We start from the raw sequence: 24445 nt of genomic DNA, 5'->3' as shown, positions 1-24445 counted from the left end.
TTGCTACGGCTGTATGCTGCTTGCTGCTTGTTGCTTGCTGCCCTTGCGGAGATGGACCTAGAATATGCTTGTTGTAACAGCCATGCCGTCCGCCAGCGGGCCGTAACGATTTGCAACCGGTGTACTGCAAGCCCAATCGCCAAAGCCCTTTCACTCTCAGCTTTTCTATCGGTCCTGGGCGCGTTCTTTCGAGTGACCGGTGAAGAATCTAGCGTGGCTGTTCATTGAAGCATGTGCCAAGCGCAGTTGAGGCGACAGTGGAGGATGACCTTTACGTTGAAATGACAACGAGATTACCAAATAGAACAATATTAAAGGCGATAACATTAAAGGACGCTCCTAACCAACCCCTGATAGTACCTAGGTTGACTGAATGCGCAAAGAAAGGTAGGGGTGCGTTTTTGGGGGTAGTGAAGGACCGAAATCAACAGTTATTCTGGCGAATTGCCTGAAGCGGAACATCTGAAATCGATTTCTGATAGTAGTTGAGACGACCAAAAGCTCAAAGAAAGGTAGGGTCGGGTTTTTTAGGGTGTGAAGGACAGAAACCAATGGTTATCTTGACAGATTACCCAAAGCGGACATATCAATCAGGCCATGGTGAAAGCGACAGGATTTGACGACTTGGTGTTCCACAAGGCTTCCTCTAGTAACTTTCAAGAGAAGTAAATGCGTAGGGAAAGGTAGGGGTGCGTTTTAGAGGGCAGTGAACGACCAGAATCAACGCTTTCGACGAATTGCCTAAAGCGGGTATGTCTATGAGACCATGGTGAAAGTGACAGCATTCGACGACTTGATGCTCTGTGAGGCCACCTCTAATAGTATATGAGAGAAGTAAAAGCTTAGAGAAAGGTAGAGGTGCGATTTGGAGGATAGTGAAGGACTGCAATCGACACTCCTGGACAGACTACCCAAAGGGGAATGTATTTGACGAAAGTTCAGACGACGAAAAGACTAAAGAAAGCTAGGGGTCGGTTTTCGAGCATAGTGAAGGGCCGGAATCAACGTTTCTGAAATAAACTGCCTAAAGCGGTACATATTCAATAATAGTTGAGAACAAGGGAATGCGTAGGCAAAGGTAGGGGTCGGTTTTTGGGTATAGTGAAGAACCGGAATCAACACTTTGGACCAAACTGCCTAAAGCGGCACATATTCAACGATAGTTCAGACGACGAAAAGCTTGAACAAAGGTAGGGTCAGGTCTTCAGCAGGGTGAAGGACTATTATCAACACCTCGATGCGAATTACCTAAAAAGGAGTATAGTTGTAAGAAATCAGATAGGAAAGGGGGAAGGAGTGCTCGAAGAAAGGTAGAGGTGGGTTTTGGAGCAGAGTGAACGACCAGAATCAATACTTTTCAACGATTGCCTAAAGCGGAACAGGTAAAAGATGAGATGGCAAAAGAGAAGAGAGTAGTAGAAGAAAGGTAGGGGTAGATTTTCGAGCATAGTGAAGGACCGGAATCGACACTTTCAGGCGATTACCTAAAGCGGGCCATACCTAGTAAAGGAAAGGGTAAAGAAGGAAGAGTGCTAGAGGAAAGGTAGGGGTTCATTATCGAGTATAGTAAAGGACTAGGAACGACACTTCTGGACGATTGCCTAAAGCGGAACGTGTTAGTAAAGGGTAAGATAGTAGGGAGAGTATAGAAGCGGTAAATAAAGGTAGTAGATCCCGATATAGACTACATTATAGTAACACCAGAATTGACACCTCGAGACAAGTTACCTAAAACGGAGCATGTGTAAAGAATAAGGTAGTGAAGGAGAGAAGCTAGTGCTCAAAAAGGTAAGGGGTCGCGTTGTGGAACATCGTGAAGTAACTCTAGGATCAACACTTCGGCAAATTACCTAAAGCGCAATGTTTTTATCGGAGATAAGGTGGCGAGAAGGGGTAGGAGCGTATGGTGGACCCTGAAGGGAAAGAGTGAATGTGAGAACCACGCTACCTACATCCGCAACACAACACAATACAACACAACCTCGTGCTTTCTCCAACCCTCCTGTCGCAGTTATAGCAATAAGCGAGCTCCCTCGGTGTACCAAGCCATGTGTCGGTCAGAAGCAAAGTCAACCGTTGATACAGTCATCATGGGCTGACCAGTGCGCGAGCGTGGCACCTCCCGAAGATCATGCACATCGCGACGTCTCCTCCGCCAACCATCGCATGATGCCTACCTGTTATCTCGAGAGTAGAAGCCACGTACCACACAAAGAACGCAGTCGCTATTTCATCAGCCATCTATCGTAGCCTACCTCGCGACCACAACAAAAGACTCTACGCATCACCTGCAAGTCACGTATACGCAGCTCAATAGACAGCGTGCGCTTGGCCCTGTTACTCCCATGTCACGGATACCATCATGATTCTGTGATATATTAGGCAGTCACCTCGATGCTTGCATGTACAAGTAACACGGTGGTAGCGAGGCAACTCTGGACCTAGACGAAGCTCATCTCGTGGCTGACTGATAAAGCAGATGAATCCAGTCATACGAATCCAACCCTATATCCGTCGACGACGTGAAATACGCATAGATCTACGTCTTCTATTCCGTGGTATCCAAACCGTAGATGAACGCACTACCCACCAGACCTGCGCGACATGACGAAATCATGATGCTTTCCTATGTGGACATGGCCTGTGGATTCATTCGCAGAATCATGATGGGGTGAAGTTATGGCGTTTTGGGAATCGGATAAATGTCAGAACTGTTACTTGACAGAGAAAAAGTGGTACTCAAAAATTGGTATACGTCCTGGAAAATCGGTGTAAGCTTTACAGAATCGGTAGACATAAGAGGTCAAAAACCGGTATGTATTACAGAATCGGCGTAGATCCACTCGAAAATCGATGCAACTAATGAAAATCGGTAGGCCTAAAATCGTTATAGATCGAAAAGTCGGTGTAGACACACTCAAATCGGTAGCCCCAAAACCGGTGTACACCTTAAGACCGGCGTAGATCTACCCAAAAATCGATGCAAGTTATCAAAACCGGTTATGTCTAAAATCGGTGTACACTGTAAGATCGGTGCAGATCTGCTCAAAAATCCGTGTAAGTCCTAGAAAATCGGCAGACATAAAACCGGCATAGACCACATAATCGACGTACATCAACTCACAGAAAAATCGGTGCAAGTCCTATAAGCTGGTGGTTCTCCTCGATCGCAAATTTGCTGTATCGATGTAATCATTTGCAGACTTTTGGATGCGGTAGTTTTAGAGGTGCCTCGGGTTGACTGTACCATGATACCTGCAAAATTGGTAGAAGTCCCGGAAGATTGGTAGATGTTATAGAAAACCGGCAGAGGTTACATAATCGGGGTAGATCTACTCAAAAATCGGCAACTACAGGTCTCGGGGAATCGGCATAGTTACGTTGTAGAAAACCAAATGTCCAAAAACCGGTGTAGCTACATAATCGGCGTAGATCTACTCGTAGAAAATTGGTACAAGTCCCACAAAATTGGTAAAAGTCTCGGGAAATCGATGTACATCCTAGAATATTAAGACAGGTTCGGCAAATCCGGTACAGGTCCTAGAGAATTGGTACAAGTCCTGCAAAATCGATATAGGTCTTGCAAAATCGGCAGACATTACAGAAAATCGGTAGGCCTAAAACCGGCATAGACTACATAATCGGCGTGGATCAAATCAAAAGCACCGAGTATTCACTACCGTAAAGGAGCATGAGCGAGGCATAGGATAGGGATCGAGAATGGTTACTTGGGTACTATCAATTCTTCTAAAGTCCTCAGAAAACGCCGTATCTCTAGATGCTCAAGTCACCCAGCAGATATACCACCACAGTCATCATCATCGTCATCGTCGTCTCGTTCATATACATTCATCAACCAACCACCTAATCCAAACTCTGAATCTGCACCTTGATGCACCCGGTCTTTGGGTCTGCCGCCGTCTTAAACGCCTCAACCGCATCCTCCAACTTGAACCTATGGGTAACCAACTTCTTCAAGTCAATAACGCCACTCTTGTATAACCGAATTGCCTTGGGCCAGGTATTGCAGTAGCGGTACTGGAACTGGAGATCAACCTCACGAGTGCTCAATCGCATGAATGGAATCTTCATCTCGTTCTTTCCCACACCAATGACAAAGACCTTTCCGCCAAACTTGACAGTCTGGATGCACGCGTTGATGGAGCTCTCGACACCGGTGCACTCCATTGCAATTGCGGGCTCGATGCCCTCGGTTAGCTTGAGTACTGCTGACTGAAAGTCGGTGGGCGAGTGGCTGAATTCCACCTTGTGCGTGAGCACGTTGGGAACGAGTTCCTTTGCAAATTTCAGGCGGCCCTCGTCAATGTCGGTGATGACGAGGGGTGTGGCGCCCGCGGCTTGACAGCAAAGCAGCGTGACAAGGCCGATGGGACCAGCGCCACATACAATGACTGGGTCTCCGAGGCGGACGTTTGCGCGATCCATTCCTGCTAGTGCGACGGAGAGGGGTTCCAGCATGGCACCGTCTTCGAAGGTCATGCTATCGGGAAGCTTGTGGCACCACATGGCTGGGTGCTTGAGGTAGCGGCGCAACAGGCCTGTGACGGGGGGTGTGGAGAGGAAGAGGACGCGCTCACAGCCGTTGTAGCGACCAGTGAGGCAGGGTTCGCATTCGCCGCAGATGATGTTCGGTTCGATGGCTACGCGGTCGCCAGGCTTGAGGTTGGTAACTGAGGGGTGAACGGCCATTACTGTGCCGGCGGATTCGTGACCTAGGACATGTGTGTCTTCTACAATCATAGGTCCTATGCAGCCCTATCATTCGAATTAGGATACATTTCCCATGCGCTCTCCAAATTCCACCAATACGTACCGCATGCCAGAAGTGAATGTCACTGCCGCAAATTCCTGTGCTCTTGACATTGAGCAAGACTTCACCAGGCTTCAAATCTCCTCCTCTCTGAACCTCTTCCAGACTGGGCTCCGCCTCCGCGACCCAAAGATCGTGCGCGGGGTTCGTGTAAACACCGATGTTCGCCTTGCTAGCCTTGACCTCGGTAGTAGTAGCCATTTTCGCAAAGATAAGTACCAGTGATGTTTATTCCTCGTGTATATTTCAAACTACAAATACCCAGCTAGGATGTAGGTACAGTATAGAAGAGGAAGAGGAAAGAGAAAGAGAGAAGAAACAAGACACGGTCCTAAGAAGAAGATAACAACAGCTCACAATCACCCGGGCAGCGGCCGCCAAAGAAAACCCACACAACAACCTAGCCCGTAGATCAAACAGGAAACGTAACCAAAAAGGGCATGCCAACAGATCAGCTGCCCGCAATTGTGTTTACCCCATTCCGTCTGCCTCCAACATACGAGAGGGCAGCGCGCGCGGTCCCAGACTTTACCCTCGGTGCGGGGCATGACATTTCTGTGATTAATCCCCCTTTTAACACAGCTCCCCCGTCCGTCGTCCCAGACCCCACAACCAACCGCAGGCCATACTTTCCACGAATGGGAGCGCATGCAAGTCCGCAATTCTACCTGTCGCGCTGCAGAGTCTAGAAGTCGGGGGGGTCTGGAGCTGGTGCCCGGAGCTATGGAGAAGGAGCTAGTCTGCTTCTGGTAGTGTATCCTGTTGCTGATGTCTCCGAAAGATCACGGGGAAAAAGCTTTTCACGATGTTTCCGGGTTGGTGTTGAGTGGGGTGGCTGCTGGATGATGTGTTGTTTGTCGGAGCGGAGCCGCGGTTATTTAGTCTTGGTGCTGTGCGTTGTGGTCGGCGAGAGCGCCGAGATGGGTCTTACACGCGTTTTTTGTGATAAGAGGGGAAGGAAGTCTCCGTATTCCTGTTGAAGAGACGTAATCTAGAGCACTGCTCATCGACTTAGCTTTACCTAGATACGACAAAGACAAAGTACAACACAGTGGTGTTATGTCTGCCACACTCCTCCGAAGCGCAACGCGATACCCAAATCCGGAAACTCCGATCTACTCCGGCCAAACCCCATCATACATCCACCAACTCAACCATACGCAACACCAAAGAACCCTATACCCACTCCCAACTACCAAATCCTCCGTCCTCATCACCATCCCCAGTGAGCGGCAAAAAACCTTCTAGAATCCCAACCCCCCCGTCAGCCTACCAAACCGCCCGCGCCGCATGTCCATCATACCCACCCAGCGCTACCAAACCGTGCCGCAAATCTATATCCTGCACGACAACCACTCGATGCACGATATCTAAATTTGCATGGCTGAAATGCTTTATTGCTATGTCACTTTTACTGTGTTTGTTTTGAATGAAATGGCTGAAGATATGAATATATGGTATAGTTAGTAGGTAAACCGGATATACCACACGTGTTGTTGGTCTTTCAACGCGCGCGTACAGAAGAAGTAACTTTATGGCTTCAAAGTAAGTGTATGATGGGTGGATGGGTGGGTGGCCTTGGGCGTCGGTCGATTGCTTTCGTTCGTTGCGATAACGCACACATGATGCACCTCCAACTCCAATCACAGTCTTTTTCTTTAGCAAAGTATTACATCACATACTTTACGTTTTACGCACACCACATTCCACCCCTTTCTCTCCCACTATAACATTCCCATCAATACTTACATCCACTCCATCACCTGACCCCCCATCCCTCCCCACCCCTTCAATACCTCCTCCCATCAATCCATGCCCTAACTCACTCCCACTCCTACTTACTACCCCCCACCCCCACCGCCCAGCCCACATCCCACACACCCACGTTTCATCATGCGCACCCCCTGGCACGGAACCGCACCTTGCCGAGACACACCAGACATAGTCGTCCTCTCTCGTAACCGCCTGGCTTGCTCGTCTCAACCGGCAAGGTGCCTGCAACCCAAGGGTCTGTACTGTAAGTACTTACTGCACAAGGGCCTGAAAGTAAAGCAAGGGACCTGGATGTAAAGGCATGCGGGGCTCAGGTACCCGTTGATGCGATCGAGACGGTGGCGTGAGACAGATGGAAGGATGGGCATCGTGGATTGTGCATCCTTGAGGTATGTGTGTGCTTGTATGTGATTACGTGAGTCGTGGGGGAGGGAGGCAAGATGGCGTGCTGGTGGTGTGAGGTGCGAGATTGGGCGAGATGCGAGGTGCCTGAGGTGTGTGTGTAGATTTGGAAGAAAGGCGTGTGTGTGTGGGTAATTAATGAGAAGATGTTATTGAGCTGGTAAAGTGAAGCTGAGGAACCCAGCGCTGAGAAATCTGACTTCACGATACGAATATGTTAACAACGACGAGAGATGAAAGTCGGACATGTTCATGGTATCAAAAAGCTTCTTTCTTTCTTCCCTCTTCTACATATTCATCCCCCCCACGATCATACTTTGTAATAAAAAAACGTTTCATTCGAGTGCACCCGTAGGTCGACACTACTCCCTCAGCAAGTAAAAAAAACCCAGAAAAATGTGCGATGAGTCTGTGAGGCTAAAATTGTAACAATAATACAACCCATTTGTTTTTGCAGAAATTGTTACGCCTTGAACCCATGAAAATATGTGACAACCGAACCGACCATCTAGAAATGCTCCTTCCAGAACTTGAAGTTGACTTCCTGGCAAGCGGCTTGCTTACACGCCTTCTTGATGTCTCGGGCCGCTACGTTGGGGCCGCAGAAGTAGACTCCGACTTCTGTCCTGAGCGTGCTCTCAAGACCGTTCATGTAGGTGCGGTCGAGGATACCGTCGCGCATGCCGCAGAATAAGCGCTGGAAGTCTGGACGACCAAAGTTTGTGCGCGATTTGAGTTCGGTTAGAGGGTCCTTGTCTGTGCCGACGGAGTTGAGGACAATGTTCTGCGCCGTGTTGACGTCCATTTTCTGGGTGAGATATGTGTGGATGCGCAAGAATTGGTCGCCGTCTGAGACGCCTACAGACTGGGCTTCGAGCGAAGAGAGCAGCGTCTGGAACCATTCGAATGATGAAGTGTCTTTGCAGACCCAGATGAATTCGACACGGCGGAGACGCTTGGGTGGGTTGGGGCTGAGGCGGAGGTGGTAGATGGACTTGAGGATAGAGGCCCAGGGTGTGACACCGATACCGGTACCGATGAGGACTGCGACTTCGTTCTCAAAGACGTCCTCTGCGGGGGCTCCGTAGGGACCGTCAATGCGGAGAGCAGGCATCTTTTGACCATACTGAAGCGCAATCTCGTACATACCCATGGGGTCGAGCTCGTCGTAAAGCTTCGATTGCGATTGACCAGCACCGAGAGCATCAGCAAGCGCGCGGGTAAAGTCACCGACTTGACGGACGTGAACCGAAATGTACGGGTCGTTGGGGCACGAGGTAATGGTAAATGGATGCCACTGGTAGTAGCTGACATCCGGGCAGTTGAGGAAAAGCCATTGTCCAGGCTTGTACTTCATGCTGGGCTTGGTGAATTGAATCTCAACAGCATCTATTCGTTGTTAGCAGGGATATTCGACCAGGGATCCTGAACTTGGCTTACCGTATGGGTGACGAACGACCTTGACAATCTTGGTCTCGCGCCTGCAACGAATCTCACGGTAGAGACGGTCAAAGAGGTATAAGCCGCCACCTACAAGCTCCCATCGCCATCCCTCGTAACCAATGCAATGCGTCCAGAAGTTGGCGTCGTCAAAGGGTGAGAACGGTTTCGCAGTGTCACGGACGAAGCAGCTGGTTGCGTGCGTGTACATGCCGAGCAGGAACGGGATAAACAGATGATGCGTGTACCAAAACGTCTCAAACGATTGTTGTCGGATCCTGTGATGGGCCGTGGTGTAGATCAAAAGCATGCATAGCAACATGATGTGTCCTGTGATACCACCAGCTTCGGTGTAGTGGATTTCGAGAGCGATTTGAGGTCGGACCTGTGTACGTTCGACGTTGAAGAAGCTGGATGGGTTAGTCGAGACTTGGTCTAGATACTAATTTTGACTTACTTGACGTAATGCGCGGCGACGTGGAGAATGGTAAAGAAAAGCATGGCGTAGGCGACTTGTCGGTGGAACCACATGGACTCGTCAAGTGGTAGAGCGCGAAACTTGGGTCGTAGCCATCGCAGGATATTCCTGCACATGGGCATAACAATGACCATGGTGTCCACGGATAAGACTAAACCTGCACCTCGTGACACCCATACTGAAAACTGTAGGGCGTTGAGCGGTGCTAGACGCGCATCGGCAGCCTGTTTGTACCTGCGAGTATGTTAGGAGCATGTTGGACATGTAAAGACGAAAGACGTACCATCCGAACCCGAATAGGAACCAATGAAATCCCCAAAAGAAGAAGTGAAAAAAGAATTTCGAAGGCGTAAACAGGCGCGAGAACGATACACCTGAGCTTCCACCCATGTTTGATATGTGATGCTTTGGAAAGCTAGATGGTTACGATGGTCGATGGTTGATGGTCGATGTAGTCCGATTGCCGTTCAACGGTTATTAGGAAAAAGATTAATGAGTTTAAAGCGAACCCCAACGCGGAAAGAAACGATCCAGTCGAAGCTCGACCCGGCCAGCCAGATACGAAGTGAAGAAAAAGAATGTCGGTGTCCCGGGAGTGGCGGACTGATGTAATGGAGGTGAGTGAGCGGAGGTAGAGGACGGCACAAGTTTGGCAGGGCACCAAGGTTATTAGAATATCAAGCCTTGGAACAAGCCGAGCCTAACGACGCAGATCAGGTGGCAGTTGTGAGAGCCGCGCCCTGTGGGTAAGGCGGCACACGTTGCTGAAACCGACAGGGCCCGTTCGGTACGGATGTGGCTCAAACCGATGCCCCGGAATGCAGCGTATACCAGATGCGTTAAGATGGATGACTGAGTGCGCCAAACCTCAATGGGCCTTGGGAGTGAATTTGCAGTACTGAGGGTGGTGGAGGGGTTTGCGCCTATGCGCGAGCGGCTAGTGTGTGAAGAGCGTCTCAGACCTGAAGCGCCAGGCACAGAACCATGTTTTCTCGCTGGACTAGGGGAGATGTTCGGAGCGTCGAAGTTGCCCTAATTTTCGCTGGCTAATGCGTCGAGAGCAGTGTATGCTGGTGTTGGGCGACGCGCCTGCCGTTTCGGTACGTCGTCGTGTTGACGTGGCTGAGTTTTGGTGTGGCGGGGATGAGGCGAAGATGCGAGTGATGATGCGACTCCTAGATGGGACGTATCGATGATGCGTCTGTCAACGTCGTTCAGATCTGGCTCTGCTAGGCCGTCGCGGTACCGTTTGGGGGGTATTCTCGTCCAAGGGGCGGGTTTGACCGATGTGCTGTCCAAGTTCCTGATGGGGATACTACTTGATACGCGACGACGTGCTGAAACGCAGCACGTTGGGGCTGGCCGTGGTGAGGAAACAGATGCGAGCTGGCTAACTATCTCTTAATGAATCACTGCTACAGTGGTTCGCCAAGTTGGGTAAACGTCGTTACAGGCAGACTGTTAGTATGCAATGGCTGAAGTTGATGGCAGACAATCGGCGGGGGAGCTGGTCTTCGCGGTGGCGGGTCTGCTCCTGAACTACGGGTCCCGAACAGGTACCGCTCGTTATTATTACTGTACAAGACTTGGAAGACAATCCAGACACTTTGGCTGCCATGGCGTTCCTGGCATTTTGCGTTAGAGGCGCCGAGTGCGATTTGAGAGCGCACTTCTCCGTCGTGGTTGGTAGTACCGAGTCCAAAGAGCTAACCGGACGGACCATTGGCGTTGATGGCATGGCCAATCAACGCCCCGCTGCAAGCGCTCAGGTACCCCCACAAAGGTTGAGCCCGTCGCTGCACAGTGTCTGGCTGCAGATTTACAAGATCTCGTCTCTATTTTAGGCTCGTTAAAATCGAACCGGCTCGTGACGGCAGGACATGTCCAGTGCCAGCCTCGTGGATGGTCGACTCTCCAAAGTAGTCTGCTCTTAGGGCCGTGACATCACAGGCGGTGTGCAGCGTGTGGTATACGAGGCCGAGAAGAAGTGTATTGACTAGGGCTTGGCCTAGTTCTTGGTGTCCTGTAGGGCTGGCCTCGTGCGCCGACGGTAGTGAGCCGCCAATCCATAAGGCTACCTTGGTATTACCATATTGATGGACAAGTCCAGCAAACAATATAGTCAACTATCATGGTTGTCCATGTCCAAACTGAGCAACAAACACATGTAGTCATACGAACGGGTGGCTGGCCATGGTTGTCGTCGAGTCTACATTAGTTCAGCAGATCAGAAAACATCATCAGGCCATTGTTCAACACCCCCTCGACAGATCCCTTAGATCCCTTAGATCCCTTAGCATCCCCCGCGCTCTCGTGCCTACGCAACCAGCTGACGATAGGCTTGCCAAAAGCTTGACCTCGGCCGCGAACTGATACTGAACGAGTGTCGTACCACTTTGTTTCGTGTCAAAAGCTGTCATGCTTGTTAGACGGCATTGACAGCCACGAGGCAGAACCTGAGGTAAACGCCGTCGTATGATGTTGTTTGATGAGCATGCCTGAGGAGGCTAGGAGCAAGCTTCGATATCATCTTCCATGCATATCGCTGAGCCTCATGCGCCCGGTCTACGGTATGATATCCTGAGGCACAGAGCAAAACCGGGACTGAGGCATCCGCAAGCTTGCTCACACTGCCGAGCCATGGCTGCGGAGAATTACCCATTCGATCCGAGGGCCCCATTGTTCGCCCTGTACAGCGGTTTCGAATCTACGTCAGCTACTTTTTGTAAAATGAGCGACGGACAATAGCCAAGTAGATAGGCGATAGCGTGGGAACCGGCTTGTAGTGTAGGAACGACCGCGATCGTTTACATGTACGGCTTATCCATAAGTAAACACACAAGATATGGCGTCTTAGCTAGGCCCGACCGGTACTTTTGCCGGACCAACGGGTACTCCCAATAACGACGCCCAGGCTCCTCAAGATTTGCATCGCAACCACGTGAGCGCTGGAATTCACTCTCGTAGCTCTTCAACTATGACTACTACGCGACACGACCTGTGCCAAGCGGCAGACGATCGACGCCGATAGGGTGGGCTGGAGGGGCGCACCGTTTTTGGCGTGGCTACCATCGCATGCAGGTAGCCAATCGACCCGTCTTACCACACAAATCGCAAGCCCAGGGCGGGTCAAGCGGCTTGGTATGCACCACACCCCCAGTACACAAGGCCGAGCTATTTGCAACCGGGGTGTGGACGGCAAGGCCCTGCGTGCATAAACCTCTTGTACATTTGGGGGGACCTTCCCGCTGTCGCTCCAGAGAGACTGATACACCTCACGTCGCGAAGCCCAACGGCAACACCAAGCTGCCTGAACACCTAACAAGCCTGAGACTCGGCTACGCCTCAGCCATCCATAACGCCTGTGCAATATCATATCCACTCTTGCGATCAGTGCCTGCCACCCAAGCAGTCTTTGCCGTTTCCGTTAAGCCCTAGGACCCGCCGCTGCGAGCAAGGCATTGTCTATAACAAAACCCGACCCGCCACACCCAACCGTCGTCGATGCTCATCTGTCGTTAGGCTACTGGTAGTCGAGAAGAGACATTTCCCTTTACATTCTTTTTTTCGTCAACTTCAATTCCTTGACTCTACAACTTTCTTATACGACCGCGGGCTCGGTGTTTGCTCGTATCCTTTCTTTTTAATCAAGACTCTCGGATCACACACAACAATGGGCAAGTTAATCAAGAACCACTGGGCACGCCTCGTCATCCTCACGGCTGCTGCGTGTAAGTTTGATCCACCATGTACCTCACGATACGAACCAGACACTAACTTGCATGATCAGATCAAATAGGAGCTGCACTTGAATGCTTCTTCTGGCCCAAGATCTTCTGGGACTTTGCCACCAAGAACCTCGATGGCGCCGTCAAGCCGCTCCCGATTCTGCAAGTCGTCAACATGATTCTCGGCTTCATCGGGCTTGCGTGGGAATGGCCGTTGCCGCTGCTCGCCGGCAGCGGACTGCACCGATCCATCGAGGCTCGACTGATCATCTACCCACTGAGTGCGCTATGTGCGCTTCTCATCTATCAAGGCACAAACTCGGGTCTCTACTACATTGTCGGCATGGTGGCCTACTTCTGGGCCTACAGCGAAGGCGAGGTACGTTCTTGCTCTATTCCTCTCTCACAACATCACCAGATGCTAACAATGTCGCTCAGGTGGTCTGCCCCGAACCTTGGACACTACCAAAGCGCGGCGCTTCGGCCCGCAAGGGTTCCGCGTAGTTAGTCGACTGGTTGCCCGTCAGCGCCAAAATAACCCCTCACCTTCGCTTCTCAACACACCCACCACCATCACACCACCCACCGCAACTATACCCAGCCCCAGCCTAGCCTCCGAAACTTTCACCATGCGCCGTCCACGTAGATGTCGCATCCCTCTCTCTCTCCCTCTCTGGCAGGACCCCCCATCTCTCTGATATTAGCGATATAACGGGGATGTATTTTAGCCGCCTCCCGGGCGGCAAGGCGTTTCAGCAGCATCATTATCATCATCATCACGAGTTTTAGCGTGTGCACAGTTACCAGTTTAACATAACCACTATATCCTATCTATCCTACTTTTAATCGAAGAGTCCTCAAAAAACTTGACGATATAGCTTTCATCAAAGACCAGAAACACAAAAACAAGAAAATTCTTTAAACAAAACGGGCATTTGTGAGACTTGATCACTGCTCTGCCTCGTGCTGAATGTGCAATTTTGTTGAGGGATGGGACGGGATGGGACGGGACGACTGAGCGACTGAGGGCTCTGGTGTTGGATTGCACACAAGTGAAGGAATAGCATGGGTGGGTGAACATTCTGTAAGATTACGACAACGAACGACGAACGACGACGATGAAAATCCATGATTAGATCTGTAAAACAATTGTTAAAAAGGATGATAATTGATGTTCTCGAACATTTTGCTGTATCTCGTGGACTTGCTCTGGTCTAATTTACTCTGCTCCTCTTAGCCCAGCACTTCTACCGTTCCAATGCTCTCCTTCTTTTTATCCCCCACCCGTCCATCTGATCATAATCCGATCACTACTAAACCGATCACCACACCCCCATCTACCCCCCAAACACACCCAGCCCATCATAATCCATCGTTGCCTAGCCTTGCCCAGTCCGTCGAATCGGTTTCACAGTTTCACCTTCCGATCGTGTCCCTCGCCGCTTTACTCCTTCTCCCTAGTTGGTTGCTTTGCTGACTTTTCGGTGTTGTTTTTTCACGGCCTCGTCTCGAGCGCCTGGCCTGTATCATCATCGGTCCGTCACGATACGTGAGGTGTTTCGTGATACGAGGGTTCGGTTGTGATGATGTCAGTGAGGTAGTAAGGGCGGTGAGAGGGTTTGTGATAGATGGGCTGAGGGGTTGTAGGCTGTGGGTTGTGTAGGGCGGAAGAGGGGGGGGGGGAGGAGAGGGTGAGTGTGATAGTGATAATAAGGGAGAAGAACATCTAACTACGTGCACGTATGAAGATAAGTAAGTATTTAGTTAGTTAGAGAGAGAGAGAGAGGGGGGGAAAGGGTGTTGAAGGTAAGTAGAGCATACTAGATAAAACCAACAGATAGCTATTCGACAAAAGGTGGACAACAAAATCTTCTCCTATTCCATTCAACTTGCAAAGAACGGGATCAAGTACACCACCCTTCACGCACACCACTATCAAACTCCCACATCAACAAGTCCCGCAGAAACCAATCGATCCAAACATCCCCATTCCTACATAAAAACCCGCATCACCTCACCATTTTCGTTAAATCTACTGCCCCTCCGGTCCCTCAATCAAAATTTTAATCCCCTTCCCTCCCTTAACATCCGCAAACGCGCTCTCCGCATCCTCAAACTTGACCTTACCAGTGATGAGTTCCTTGACGGAAATACGCCCGCCAGCAACGAGATCAATAGCAGTTTGGTAGTCGCCCGAGCCGTAGCGGAAGGAGCCCTTGACGTTTAGTTCTTTTGTGCACATTGCCATGATGGGGAAGTTGATGTCTGGTTTGCCCATTCCGCCCTTTGTGTGTGTTAGTAATGCGTCATAGATCGGGTTTGAATGGATGATTGATTGAGAAAGGGAAAACATACCTGAACATAAGTTCCACCCATACGTAGCGCATGTATCGCAGTTTGAATACAAGGCTCCGCACCCGACGCATCGATGATGACATCAGCGCCCAGTCCGAGATCACACTCTTTAATCATGTTTTGTGCGTTTTCCTGGGCGCTAACTCGCGCCGACTTGAAGCTGGCGTTGGCTGCGAACTTGAGGGCGAACTTGAGGCGCTCGTCGTTGATGTCTACGGTTACAATCTTCTTTGCGCCGTATGCTTTCGCCACGGCACAGCATAGGAGACCAACGGGTCCGGCGCCGAATACAACAACAGAGTCGCCGGGCTTGATGCCAGCTTGTCGTGTGATGTGTACGGCGACGGCAGTGGGTTCGATGAGTGCGCCCTCCTCCATGCTCATGTTTGAGGGCAGCTTGTAGCAGTAGTCCTCGGGTAGGACGTAGTACCGTGCTAGTGTGCCGTCGTATGGTGGTGTGGCTGCAAAGGCCATGTCGGCGCAGAGGTTGTACTTTCCTTCCTTGCAGCGTATGCAGCGGCGGCAGGGCACACCAGGCTCCATGGCGACCTCGTCGCCAACTTTTAAGCTCTTGACTTTGTCGCCGACTTTGTGTACGATACCTGCGGATTCGTGGCCGAGGACCATGGGCTTCTCTACGACGAAGTGCCCGATGCGACCTTCGACCCAGTAGTGCACGTCTGAGCCACAGATACCAGTCCATCGTGGTCGGACAACGACATCGTATGGCGAGGGAAGTTCAGGAATGGGTCGGTCTTCGTAGACGACTTTGTTTGGGGCTTGAAGAATGAAGGATGGGTTCTACTGTATATTAGTCGCGAGTACATTTGATTCACGTTTTGATTGTCGTATAATGATGAAGGCACATAGTGGGGTTATGGCGGGGCAAAGTCGTACCTTCTGGGTTGCTGTTTGTGTCGCCATTGTGATATGTGTGTCAATTGTACCTTTTCGAAAAAAACTGTTTTCCAAGAAATTGGGAAAGTGAAAAGGTAAGAAGCAAATTGCAAAGATTCACATAAAGACACGCGCGTGAAATGCTAATGACGAAGTAAAAGGTGGATCCCAAGCTACAGCTTCGCGGCTAGCTATCCCGGCCTGGTTAGGAGGCTGCCCCTCCACCAAAGGCGGGAGTCTGGATGCATTCAAATTATCCGTACAAATTATCCGGCGCTTACATGACTGTTCTTGGAAGCTCATAGTGGATATCTCGGTCTTGCTCCGAGTCACTGGTCGCTATGGGTCGCCGTGTCTATGCGACTGACCATGCCAGATGTCGCGTGTCCAGTGCGTGGGGGTCTTCACCGCGTGGCCTTAGCCTACCATAACCGGTAATTTGAGAGGGTAATGTACGGAATTGAGCGTTGGTATTTCAGCCAGTATTCGAAATTTTCCTTGCCCAGCACGACCACCAACAGGTCACGAGTGATGCATCGTCTTGGTCCTCGCTGTCACCGGACATGCCCCAGTCATCGAATCCCTTCTCTTCGCCTTCTTCCACTATCTCCAGACCTATCTCGAGCATGCGGCGGCGAAAGTCCTTGATCTCAGGCAGATAGGCATCTCTATACGGAAACTCGACAATGACCTTGGCATTGGAATCCTCAGAGAGCCAAATAGCGATAGTATCGACCAACATGCGTGGATGATCGGGAGAGTACAGCGAATCCGCTGCAAGAATGACGGGAAATTTTGCGGGAATTGGGCCAGCATCACCAATTGTATTGTCGTCCTCCAGAGGTTCACAAGAGGTAGGATTCATCCAGTCGAGAATGGCTGTACGGGTTGTTCCACCATTGCCTGCGACTACGTCAAGGTTCAGCTTTGAATTGTGCGCTAGGTTCGGGCAGATGCTGGGTAGGTCGGTCAGAACAACGTCTACACCTAGGCCAGCCATGGCAAGCCCTACTAATCCAGTGCCCGATCCAAGCTCAAGAACCTGAAGCCTCTCTTGGGCGTCTGTAGGAATCAGCCCGAATGTGACCAGACGCTTCGCCAATAGATAGGATGCAGCCCAAGTTTTCAGACCCAAGTCGTCGCCAGTCATGGATGGCTCGTGAATGCTGAGTTCGAAAGGCTCGGAAGAGGTAGGTATGCGGAAAGTGCGCGACATGGTGCCCATGGCAGATCGTCCGGACCGTTCACTGAGCCTCGCACTGGCCTGATCCCATATCCGCTCTTTGGTTTCCTCATCCTCTATCCACCGCAGATCGCTACTCACGATGCTTGTGAGGTAGCGCGTGACGCCTTCTGGATTGACCTGTACCGGTGCATTCTCGTCGCTTTTGTCTGTCTTGTTCACCTGGTCCCAGGAAGGTGGAGCGGTTGTAAGGAGTTTGAGGGTATCGAGGAGGGCGTTGGCGGAGGGCTTTGAATATATCTGAGGCAGGTCTAGGACTGCGAAATAGCTTAGCACCAATCTATGTGTATACATACGATGCAAAATCCCATACCATCAAGCATAGACATTTTGAATGGAATCTTGCAGATGCGCGATGCAATTATTGGTAGGTGGGGTGCGGTACTCACCAATGTCCGTGCGGGGTACAGAAGTCTACCAGCGACCAGTTTCTTTCCAGCTACATGTTTGAATCCACTCAAGCTTTCTTCAGTGTCGTCTTGAAACCGTAATAGGCCTGGTCCATATCGAATTGAAACTCGCGCGCCTGTTCGTCGCTCAACTTCTCGGCTGCCCGCATTTGATTCAGGGTGATGAGCCACTGCACAATCTTGCCCTTGCTCTCAAAGTCGACATCGGTGACCTTGTTGACGGCCTGTATAATCTCCACGAGCAGGGGATGTAGCGTGTCCTTTTCAACTAGCCCAATCTTGATGGCGTCGAGTAGGGTGATGAAGGTCTCGGTCGCATTGACGACAAGCGTCGCATCAGCAAAGTCGCCCTGCTGAGCTGGTCTTGATGGTCCCTGTTCGACTGTGGCCGGTATACCAACGCGTAGTCGTTCAATAGCTCGAGGGCATTCCATCTGATCTCGTCAGTCCGACCCATATACTTCCAGCTCGTACGACGTACATGCCATTCCTTCGCAAACTGATCCAAGTCTCCAAATGCTCGCGTGACAGTCTCATTGGCAAGATTGGACTTGTACTGCTTCATTAGGCGACTGCATGTCTCGGTGTAGTCGGCTTCGGTGATGGAGTCTTTTAGGTAGGCCTTTTCAATGGCATCCAAGGTAATGATTATGCTATAAATCTCGGCCAGGGAGTCGTATAGGTCTCGTTCGGCATTGTTCGTAGACAGCTTGGCCTCCTAAGTGGGGAGTGAGCATGCGCATGCGCCAGCACGACCAGGCGCGTCATACCTCGTCAAGATTGATGGTCGCAGAGAGATTGGAGCGCGGTATGTACGGCGTCGGCGCATAGGCGAGTTGTCTATTGTTGTACATGTCGAATTGTTAGCGGCTGGTCGCGGTGAAGTGCAGCTCTCATCCGAAGTTCATGGCACATGTCGGCGATGCTGCAGCGTGGGGAAGCGCTAAGGTTGCAGGGTCCTTAGCGCTGGGAACTTTTTCGAGACCCAAGTTTTTCAACCTTCAGCCGTCTTTGCATCAACACTCGTCGCTACCTCGAAAAATACCGCCGCGATGCCTGTTTCAAAGGCGACCAAGAAGTTCCAAAAGGACAAGCTCGGCGATGTCATCAAGCGTCGCAAAGATGTCGCCAAAATCAAGCAGAGGAAGCAAATGGACACCAAGAAGAAGGAGCGCAAGGCCAGAGACAATGCGCGCGCCGACGACCTCGATGATGACGCCAGCAAGAAGCCAAAGACCAACGGAGCTACCGACGACAAGCTTGGCGAAATGTCCATGGACCAATTCTTCCAGGGCGGCTTCCAGATACCCGAGATGAGCAAGAAAAAGACCAAGCCCAAGACTGGCAAGCGAAAACGGACGCCAGTCGACGAGGATGCCGATGAGGGCTCAGATGAGGAAATGGGGGATGCTTCAGTAGGCGCTGACGAGTCGGCATCGGACAGCGACTCGGGTGACGATATGGATGCGCACAAGGAACAGCTTGCCGGACTGGCAGAGAAGGACCCAGAGTTCTACAAATACCTCCAGGAGAACGACGCAGAGCTTTTGGACTTTGCCGAGGATGCCGACCTCGCAGAGATTGATGCTCTTTCAGCCAGTGAAGATGAGGCCACCCCAAGAAAGAAGAAAAAGGTCGACGTAGAGGAGAAAGACACTGGCAATGAGCTCACAATCAAGACTGTGCAAAAGTGGAAGGCTTCGATAGAGTCCAAGCACTCTCTGCGTGCCATGAAGGAGGTTGTGCTAGCTTTCCGCTCTGCCGCACATATGAACGACGAAGACGGCGGAAAGAACTACAAGTACTCCATCACTGATGCGAATGGTAAGATGTCTGTCAGATTACGTTGTATATCAACTAACGGTGTTTAGTATACCACCAAATCCAGGTAACTGCGCTTCAACTGGTACCCAAGGTGCTACAGCATCATTTGCCGGTCAAGGAGAGTGCCGGAGGTAGAATGTAAGTCACATACCAGAGTCACCAGTATGTTTGCTAACAACAACAGCCGTGTACCTACCGATTCGAAAAAGTTCCGCACCTTCACACCATTGCTCAAGTCGCACGCCGTCTCGATACATCACTCACTTGAGAACCTATCCGATGCGAAGACAATACAGATGACGCTTGAATCTCTGGAATGCCTCCTACCATACATTCTCTCGTTCAAAAAGATTGTCCGTGAGGTGATTGCCTCTGTTGCATCCGTCTGGGCAGACAGTGCGAACAAGGACGAAGCCAGATTGTCGGCCTTCCTCGTACTGCGACGGCTGGTAGTCATCGCAGACCCAAGTATCCGCGAGACTGTCCTGAAGCAAACGTACCAAGGTCTCGTCAAGGGTGCAAGAAACACCACAGTCCACAACGTTGAGGGCATCAACCTCATGAAGAACACTGCCTGTGAGCTGTGGGGAATCGACCCAACAGTCGGCTACACATCAGGCTTTGGCTTCATCCGCCAACTCGCCGTCCATCTACGTACTAGCATCACGAACAAGACCAAGGACTCATACAAGACCGTCTACAACTGGCAATACGTCCACTCACTAGACTTCTGGTCCCGCGTCATCTCCCTCCACTGCGAGTCTCTCCACGAAGCAGAATCCGGCAAACCCTCGCCGCTCCGTCCTCTCATCTACCCCGTCGTCCAAGTCACCCTCGGCGCCATGCGTCTGATACCAACATCGCAATACTTCCCCCTACGCTTCCAGCTTGTCCGCTCCCTCCTCCGCATCGCGCAAGCAACATCGACCTACATCCCGCTCGCGCCCGCCCTAGTCGAAGTCCTCAACTCGGCCGAAATGAAGAAACCCCCCAAACCCAGCACCCTCAAAGCCCTCGACTTCTCCACAAACATCCGCGCCACAAGCGCCTATCTCCGCACGCGCGTCTACCAAGATGGCGTCGGTGAACAAGTCGCCGAACTACTCGCGGAATTCTTCGTTCTCTGGACAAAGAATATCGCGTTTCCTGAACTCGCCCTCCCCGTTACCGTCATGTTGCGTCGCTGGATCAAGGCCACGACGAAGAAGAGCAGTGGGAATAAGAATACAAAGGTTTCCTCGCTTATCTCGCTGCTCGTGCAGAAACTAGAGGCGAACACTCGTTGGGTTGAGGAGAAGAGGTCGAAAGTCGATTTTGCACCCAATAACCGCGCGGGCGTTGAGGGCTTTCTCAAGGATGTGGAGTGGGATAAGAGTCCCCTCGGTGCTTTTGTCGCTGGCCAGAGGAAGAGTAGGGCGGCTAAGGCGAAGATGCTGGATGAGGCGAGGAAAATGGAGGATCGGAAGAGGGAGGAGGCTGAGGCGGAGAAGAGGGGTGGGAAGGCAACGAGAGAGGAGTTTGGAGAAGCGGATAGTGAGAGTGAGGAGGATGGTGAGGAGAGTGAGGTCGATGAGGAGGATATGGAGATTGATATGGAGGACTTGAGTGAGGGGGATTTGGAGATGGGGGGAAGTGAGGACGAGGAAGATGATTAGTAGATGTGTGGGTTAGGTGGTGTTTGTATCGATTAAATCCGCTGGTTTCTTACAAGACGATGAAACAAAGTAGACACCCACATACAGTCATGGGTATTAGCGCTCAGTCTCGTCTTCTCCCATCTTGTTCGATCATTTCCATTCACGCATAAACCACACTGAGTGCCAAAGCAAAAGATGCATTATTCGTCCTACGCCGTAGCGATTCTCACATCCGAGAACTTTTTACCCAGATTCTGACTGAGACACTACACTACATTACACCAAACGAAAGGGGAGGGGTATACCAAACTCCGCATACTCCATCTAAACTCCATCGACGCTGCAGAAAAGTCCCTTGAGGAGGTAATGGTTGTAGAGATACAAATGTCCTCATCCTCGTCCTCGTCCTGGTTCTTGATTACCATTGCAGCCGCCATCAATGTATCCCACTTCCGAGAATCATCTCCAAGGCTTGTTGTCAACTCGTGGTGGCAGGGCGGCGAAGCTGACTTTCTTGGCTGGTTTCTTCAGCGCGACTGGGAGTGGGTTGGCTTGAATAGTTGGTTTGGGCTGGTTGACTGGCTTGCCCCAGGTTGGTCTCGGCTGGTTGGGCTGGTAGCTCTGATAACGTGTCCTTGTGGGAATGACTTGATCGCCTGGCTGAGTCTGGTCGACTGGTTTTTTCGGCGCGACTGGGAGTGGGCTGGGCTGATGATCTGGTTTTGGCTGGTCGACTGGGTTGGACTGATGCTTTGATCGAGTTTGATCGCCCCAGGTTGGTCTCCGCTGGTTGGGGTGATAGCTCTGATAACGTGGCCTTGTCTGGTTGACCTGATCGCCTGGTCTTGTCTGGTCGACTGGTTTTACTCCTCCCCATTCCGGTCTCGCCTGATTGACCTGAGAAGCTGGCCTCGCCTGTTCGACTGGCTTCACCCCCAAATCCGGTCTCGCCTGGTCACCCGGTTTCACCGCCTTTACCCCCGAACTTGGTCTCGCCTGCTTGACCTGATCACCTGACCGCGTCTGCTCAACCGGCTTCTTAGCCACAAGCTCCCTATGAGACATCCAACCCCAGCGCCGATACGTCCTGTCCACCCTAAAACACACACAACTTTTGTAAGCAAGAAAACAAAAGAGAAGGAAAAAAACAAGAGATCAAGGGTCCCATGACCCGTCATTCAAACATCTAATCAAACAGTACAAGGCAAAACATTCGAAAAATCCAACACGCACTCAAGCTTACCACGCCGACTCCGCCTTCAACTTCTCATACGCAGCAACCTCCCAAAGCGTCGGCCTCTTCCCTTTACCTTCATACCGAATCTCGGCCTGGCCCTCACACCGCTCCAGCGTAAACCGATGCATCGCCGTCATCTGATCGGTCACGACAACACCAGTGACAGTGTACAAGCCATCATACCTCAGCCCTTTATCCGGGCGATACGGATTCTTCTTCGGGAGGTGGCTGGAGCGTAAGACGCGAATGGGGTTTTTAACCTTGGAGGATAGCAACATGAAGTTGGTGACGTCTGTGGGACAAAAGTTTTTTCCTTCGGTGCCGCTGTATTCGATGACGTCGCCGTTGTCCGAATCCGTGGTGCTGTGGCCGCCGGAGAGTATGATGGAGTATGCGCCTTGGTTTTTTTCGCCGTAGATGCCGCCTTGTGGGTTGCCGTGGGCGCCGTCGCGTAAGGCGCACAGTTGTGTTGGCCACCATTGTCCGAGCACGAGATCACCTTGGCCGAAGTATTTTGCTGAGGCGGGGAATTTCTCGCGGTACGCGGGTGCGATGCGGTCTCCGGTGTGGGTGTTGCTTTTGGAAGTTTCGATGCCGCGGAGTATGTTTTGGTCGAAGTCGCCCTTGTACCAGCGTGTATACAGTTGGAAGGCGTCTGATTTGATGTCATCGGGGAAGTTAGCGGACGCGGCGAAGATGAGGGGGAGGCCGGCTGTGGGGGAAAGCATGTTGGATTTGCGGAGGAGATAGCATGTCACTGGGAGTTGAATCTCAGCCCTGTGGATGTAGTCTCGGAGGTTATCATATTGGTTGGCAAGTTGAGTGGGGTTGGCCGTCTGGCATTGCGCCATGCATGCTTTGAGGCCGTCGAGCGTGGCCAGTTCTTGGGGTCGCTTCTTGGAAATGGCTTTCATCTTGGCGTGCTCAAGAGGGATAGATGTGTACCAGTCTGGCAGTGTGGACCGGACGGGATACTGCTCTTTTCCGTCTGTGGCGGGAACTAACGAGTTGCTTGATGGGACGGGGACGAGTTTGTTGTTGTCAGTGGCCATAGTATCTGGCATCTTTGTCGATTGTTCATGGAGTACAGTTGCAGTTGTCGTTCCAGGTTGCAATGCGCCTGTGGTTGTAGACTGTGCTCTCACAGTACTGACAGGCAAGTCCTTCGTCTGCTTTTTAAGACCCTCGGCCTTCTTCTCTGCCTCTTCCTTCTGCTTCTTTCGTACCTGCTCCTTCTTTGTACGCCGTTCTTCTGGCTTCTGTGCCAGAACCTTGCGCTTTCCAGCCTTACTAGTAGCTTGTGTGGTGATGGCCATGGGCTTGACTTCTAACACAGCTGTTTTTCCTTGCGCAACGACTCCTATCTCTTCAACCTGTGCGGTCTTGAAAACATTCCAGTCCTTGTCTGCACCTAGTTCGGACAACTTGCCCTGCAGCGCGCGCATCTTCTTTTGGTGTCCTTCGCCATTCGCCTCAATCTCTGCTTTGCTGTTCTGCACCTGCTTTGCGAGCTCTTGTGGCGATTCGCCTGCTGCCTTCTTGGCCTGTTCGGCGGCAGCGAGCATCCATGCTGGCGGCTGAAACACAGCTGAGTCTTTACGATCTGACGCTGCCATGTTGAGGTGAATGGCGTGTCCCAGGCCGTGTCTTTTATGACAAGTGAAAGTGGCAACGAGCGTTTGTTGTCGCTGTTGTCGAGATATCTGACTGCCACAACCACGACAAAGTGCGGGGTAAAGAACTGATAAGCGTTGAATGATGAATTTGAAGCCAAAAGCAAATGATCTGTGGAACCTGATAGATACTGCTAGACGTTGGTCCGACTGCTACTCGCGCTGTGACTCAGCTCTCATGTGACGCTAAGATCTGTCGTCGGCGGTATAATGTGGTGCTTATTGGCAATATGCGATTTATACATGCAGACGCGTAGCCATTCTTTTCTTAGACTCGAAAGAATGGGTGTGAGGTTTACACAAAGTTTCCTGGAAATGCTCGCCATAACAAGAATCGCGCTAACCATCCCTGCCCCACTGCGACTAGTCCCCACTACCCGACACGCGATGAAGGGGAAGAATCGTGCTGCCTACATAGGTACGCATATAGTCATGCAAAAACATCTTACAGGTCTTACATAATACATAGTGAAAGGGTTAGTGTTTTAGTAGGCAGCCGCTACAATGAGCAGACACA

At 51.2% G+C, this 24445-nt stretch overlaps 8 protein-coding genes across 8 annotated transcripts; 2 read left to right on the top strand and 6 right to left on the bottom strand.

Annotated features, from left to right (window-relative positions):
• Positions 1-3864: 3864 nt before the first annotated feature.
• PtrM4_117420 (Tdh, Threonine dehydrogenase and related Zn-dependent dehydrogenase) lies at positions 3865-5032 on the bottom strand (the record flags this gene model as incomplete). Its single annotated transcript, XM_001935084.2, has 2 exons — positions 3865-4776; positions 4835-5032. The coding sequence occupies 2 exons, from the start codon at positions 5030-5032 to the stop codon at positions 3865-3867; spliced, it is 1110 nt and encodes a 369-aa protein (XP_001935119.1).
• A 2482-nt stretch (positions 5033-7514) lies between these two features.
• PtrM4_117410 (FAD-binding-8 multi-domain protein) lies at positions 7515-9058 on the bottom strand (the record flags this gene model as incomplete). The annotated part of the gene is made up of 3 exons (XM_001935083.2): positions 7515-8395; positions 8447-8856; positions 8904-9058. The coding sequence occupies 3 exons, from the start codon at positions 9056-9058 to the stop codon at positions 7515-7517; spliced, it is 1446 nt and encodes a 481-aa protein (XP_001935118.2).
• A 3539-nt stretch (positions 9059-12597) lies between these two features.
• On the top strand, positions 12598-13156 carry PtrM4_117400 (uncharacterized protein; the record flags this gene model as incomplete). Its single annotated transcript, XM_001935082.1, has 3 exons — positions 12598-12655; positions 12715-13031; positions 13091-13156. 3 exons carry the CDS (start codon positions 12598-12600, stop codon positions 13154-13156), a joined length of 441 nt encoding a protein of 146 aa, XP_001935117.1.
• A 1528-nt stretch (positions 13157-14684) lies between these two features.
• PtrM4_117390 (Tdh, Threonine dehydrogenase and related Zn-dependent dehydrogenase) lies at positions 14685-15931 on the bottom strand (the record flags this gene model as incomplete). Its single annotated transcript, XM_001935081.1, has 3 exons — positions 14685-14936; positions 15008-15808; positions 15905-15931. The coding sequence occupies 3 exons, from the start codon at positions 15929-15931 to the stop codon at positions 14685-14687; spliced, it is 1080 nt and encodes a 359-aa protein (XP_001935116.1).
• Positions 15932-16379: 448 nt separating this feature from the next.
• Positions 16380-17476, bottom strand: PtrM4_117380 (methyltransferase; the record flags this gene model as incomplete). Its single annotated transcript, XM_001935080.2, has 2 exons — positions 16380-17404; positions 17461-17476. 2 exons carry the CDS (start codon positions 17474-17476, stop codon positions 16380-16382), a joined length of 1041 nt encoding a protein of 346 aa, XP_001935115.2.
• Positions 17477-17604: 128 nt separating this feature from the next.
• PtrM4_117370 (VPS28 domain containing protein) lies at positions 17605-18411 on the bottom strand (the record flags this gene model as incomplete). The annotated part of the gene is made up of 3 exons (XM_001935079.1): positions 17605-17991; positions 18039-18275; positions 18328-18411. 3 exons carry the CDS (start codon positions 18409-18411, stop codon positions 17605-17607), a joined length of 708 nt encoding a protein of 235 aa, XP_001935114.1.
• Positions 18412-18609: 198 nt separating this feature from the next.
• PtrM4_117360 (Noc2 multi-domain protein) lies at positions 18610-21036 on the top strand (the record flags this gene model as incomplete). Its single annotated transcript, XM_001935078.1, has 3 exons — positions 18610-19381; positions 19429-19519; positions 19566-21036. The coding sequence occupies 3 exons, from the start codon at positions 18610-18612 to the stop codon at positions 21034-21036; spliced, it is 2334 nt and encodes a 777-aa protein (XP_001935113.1).
• A 1221-nt stretch (positions 21037-22257) lies between these two features.
• On the bottom strand, positions 22258-23307 carry PtrM4_117350 (YDG-SRA multi-domain protein; the record flags this gene model as incomplete). The annotated part of the gene is made up of 1 exon (XM_001935077.2): positions 22258-23307. One exon carries the CDS (start codon positions 23305-23307, stop codon positions 22258-22260), a length of 1050 nt encoding a protein of 349 aa, XP_001935112.2.
• Positions 23308-24445: the final 1138 nt, after the last annotated feature.

This window comes from Pyrenophora tritici-repentis, chromosome 6 (genome assembly GCF_003171515.1).
Source record: "Pyrenophora tritici-repentis strain M4 chromosome 6, whole genome shotgun sequence".
In the NCBI taxonomy this organism is placed as follows: domain Eukaryota; kingdom Fungi; phylum Ascomycota; class Dothideomycetes; order Pleosporales; family Pleosporaceae; genus Pyrenophora; species Pyrenophora tritici-repentis.
Note: the sequence above shows the minus strand (reverse complement) of the source record. Positions and strands in the feature narration are given on the sequence as shown.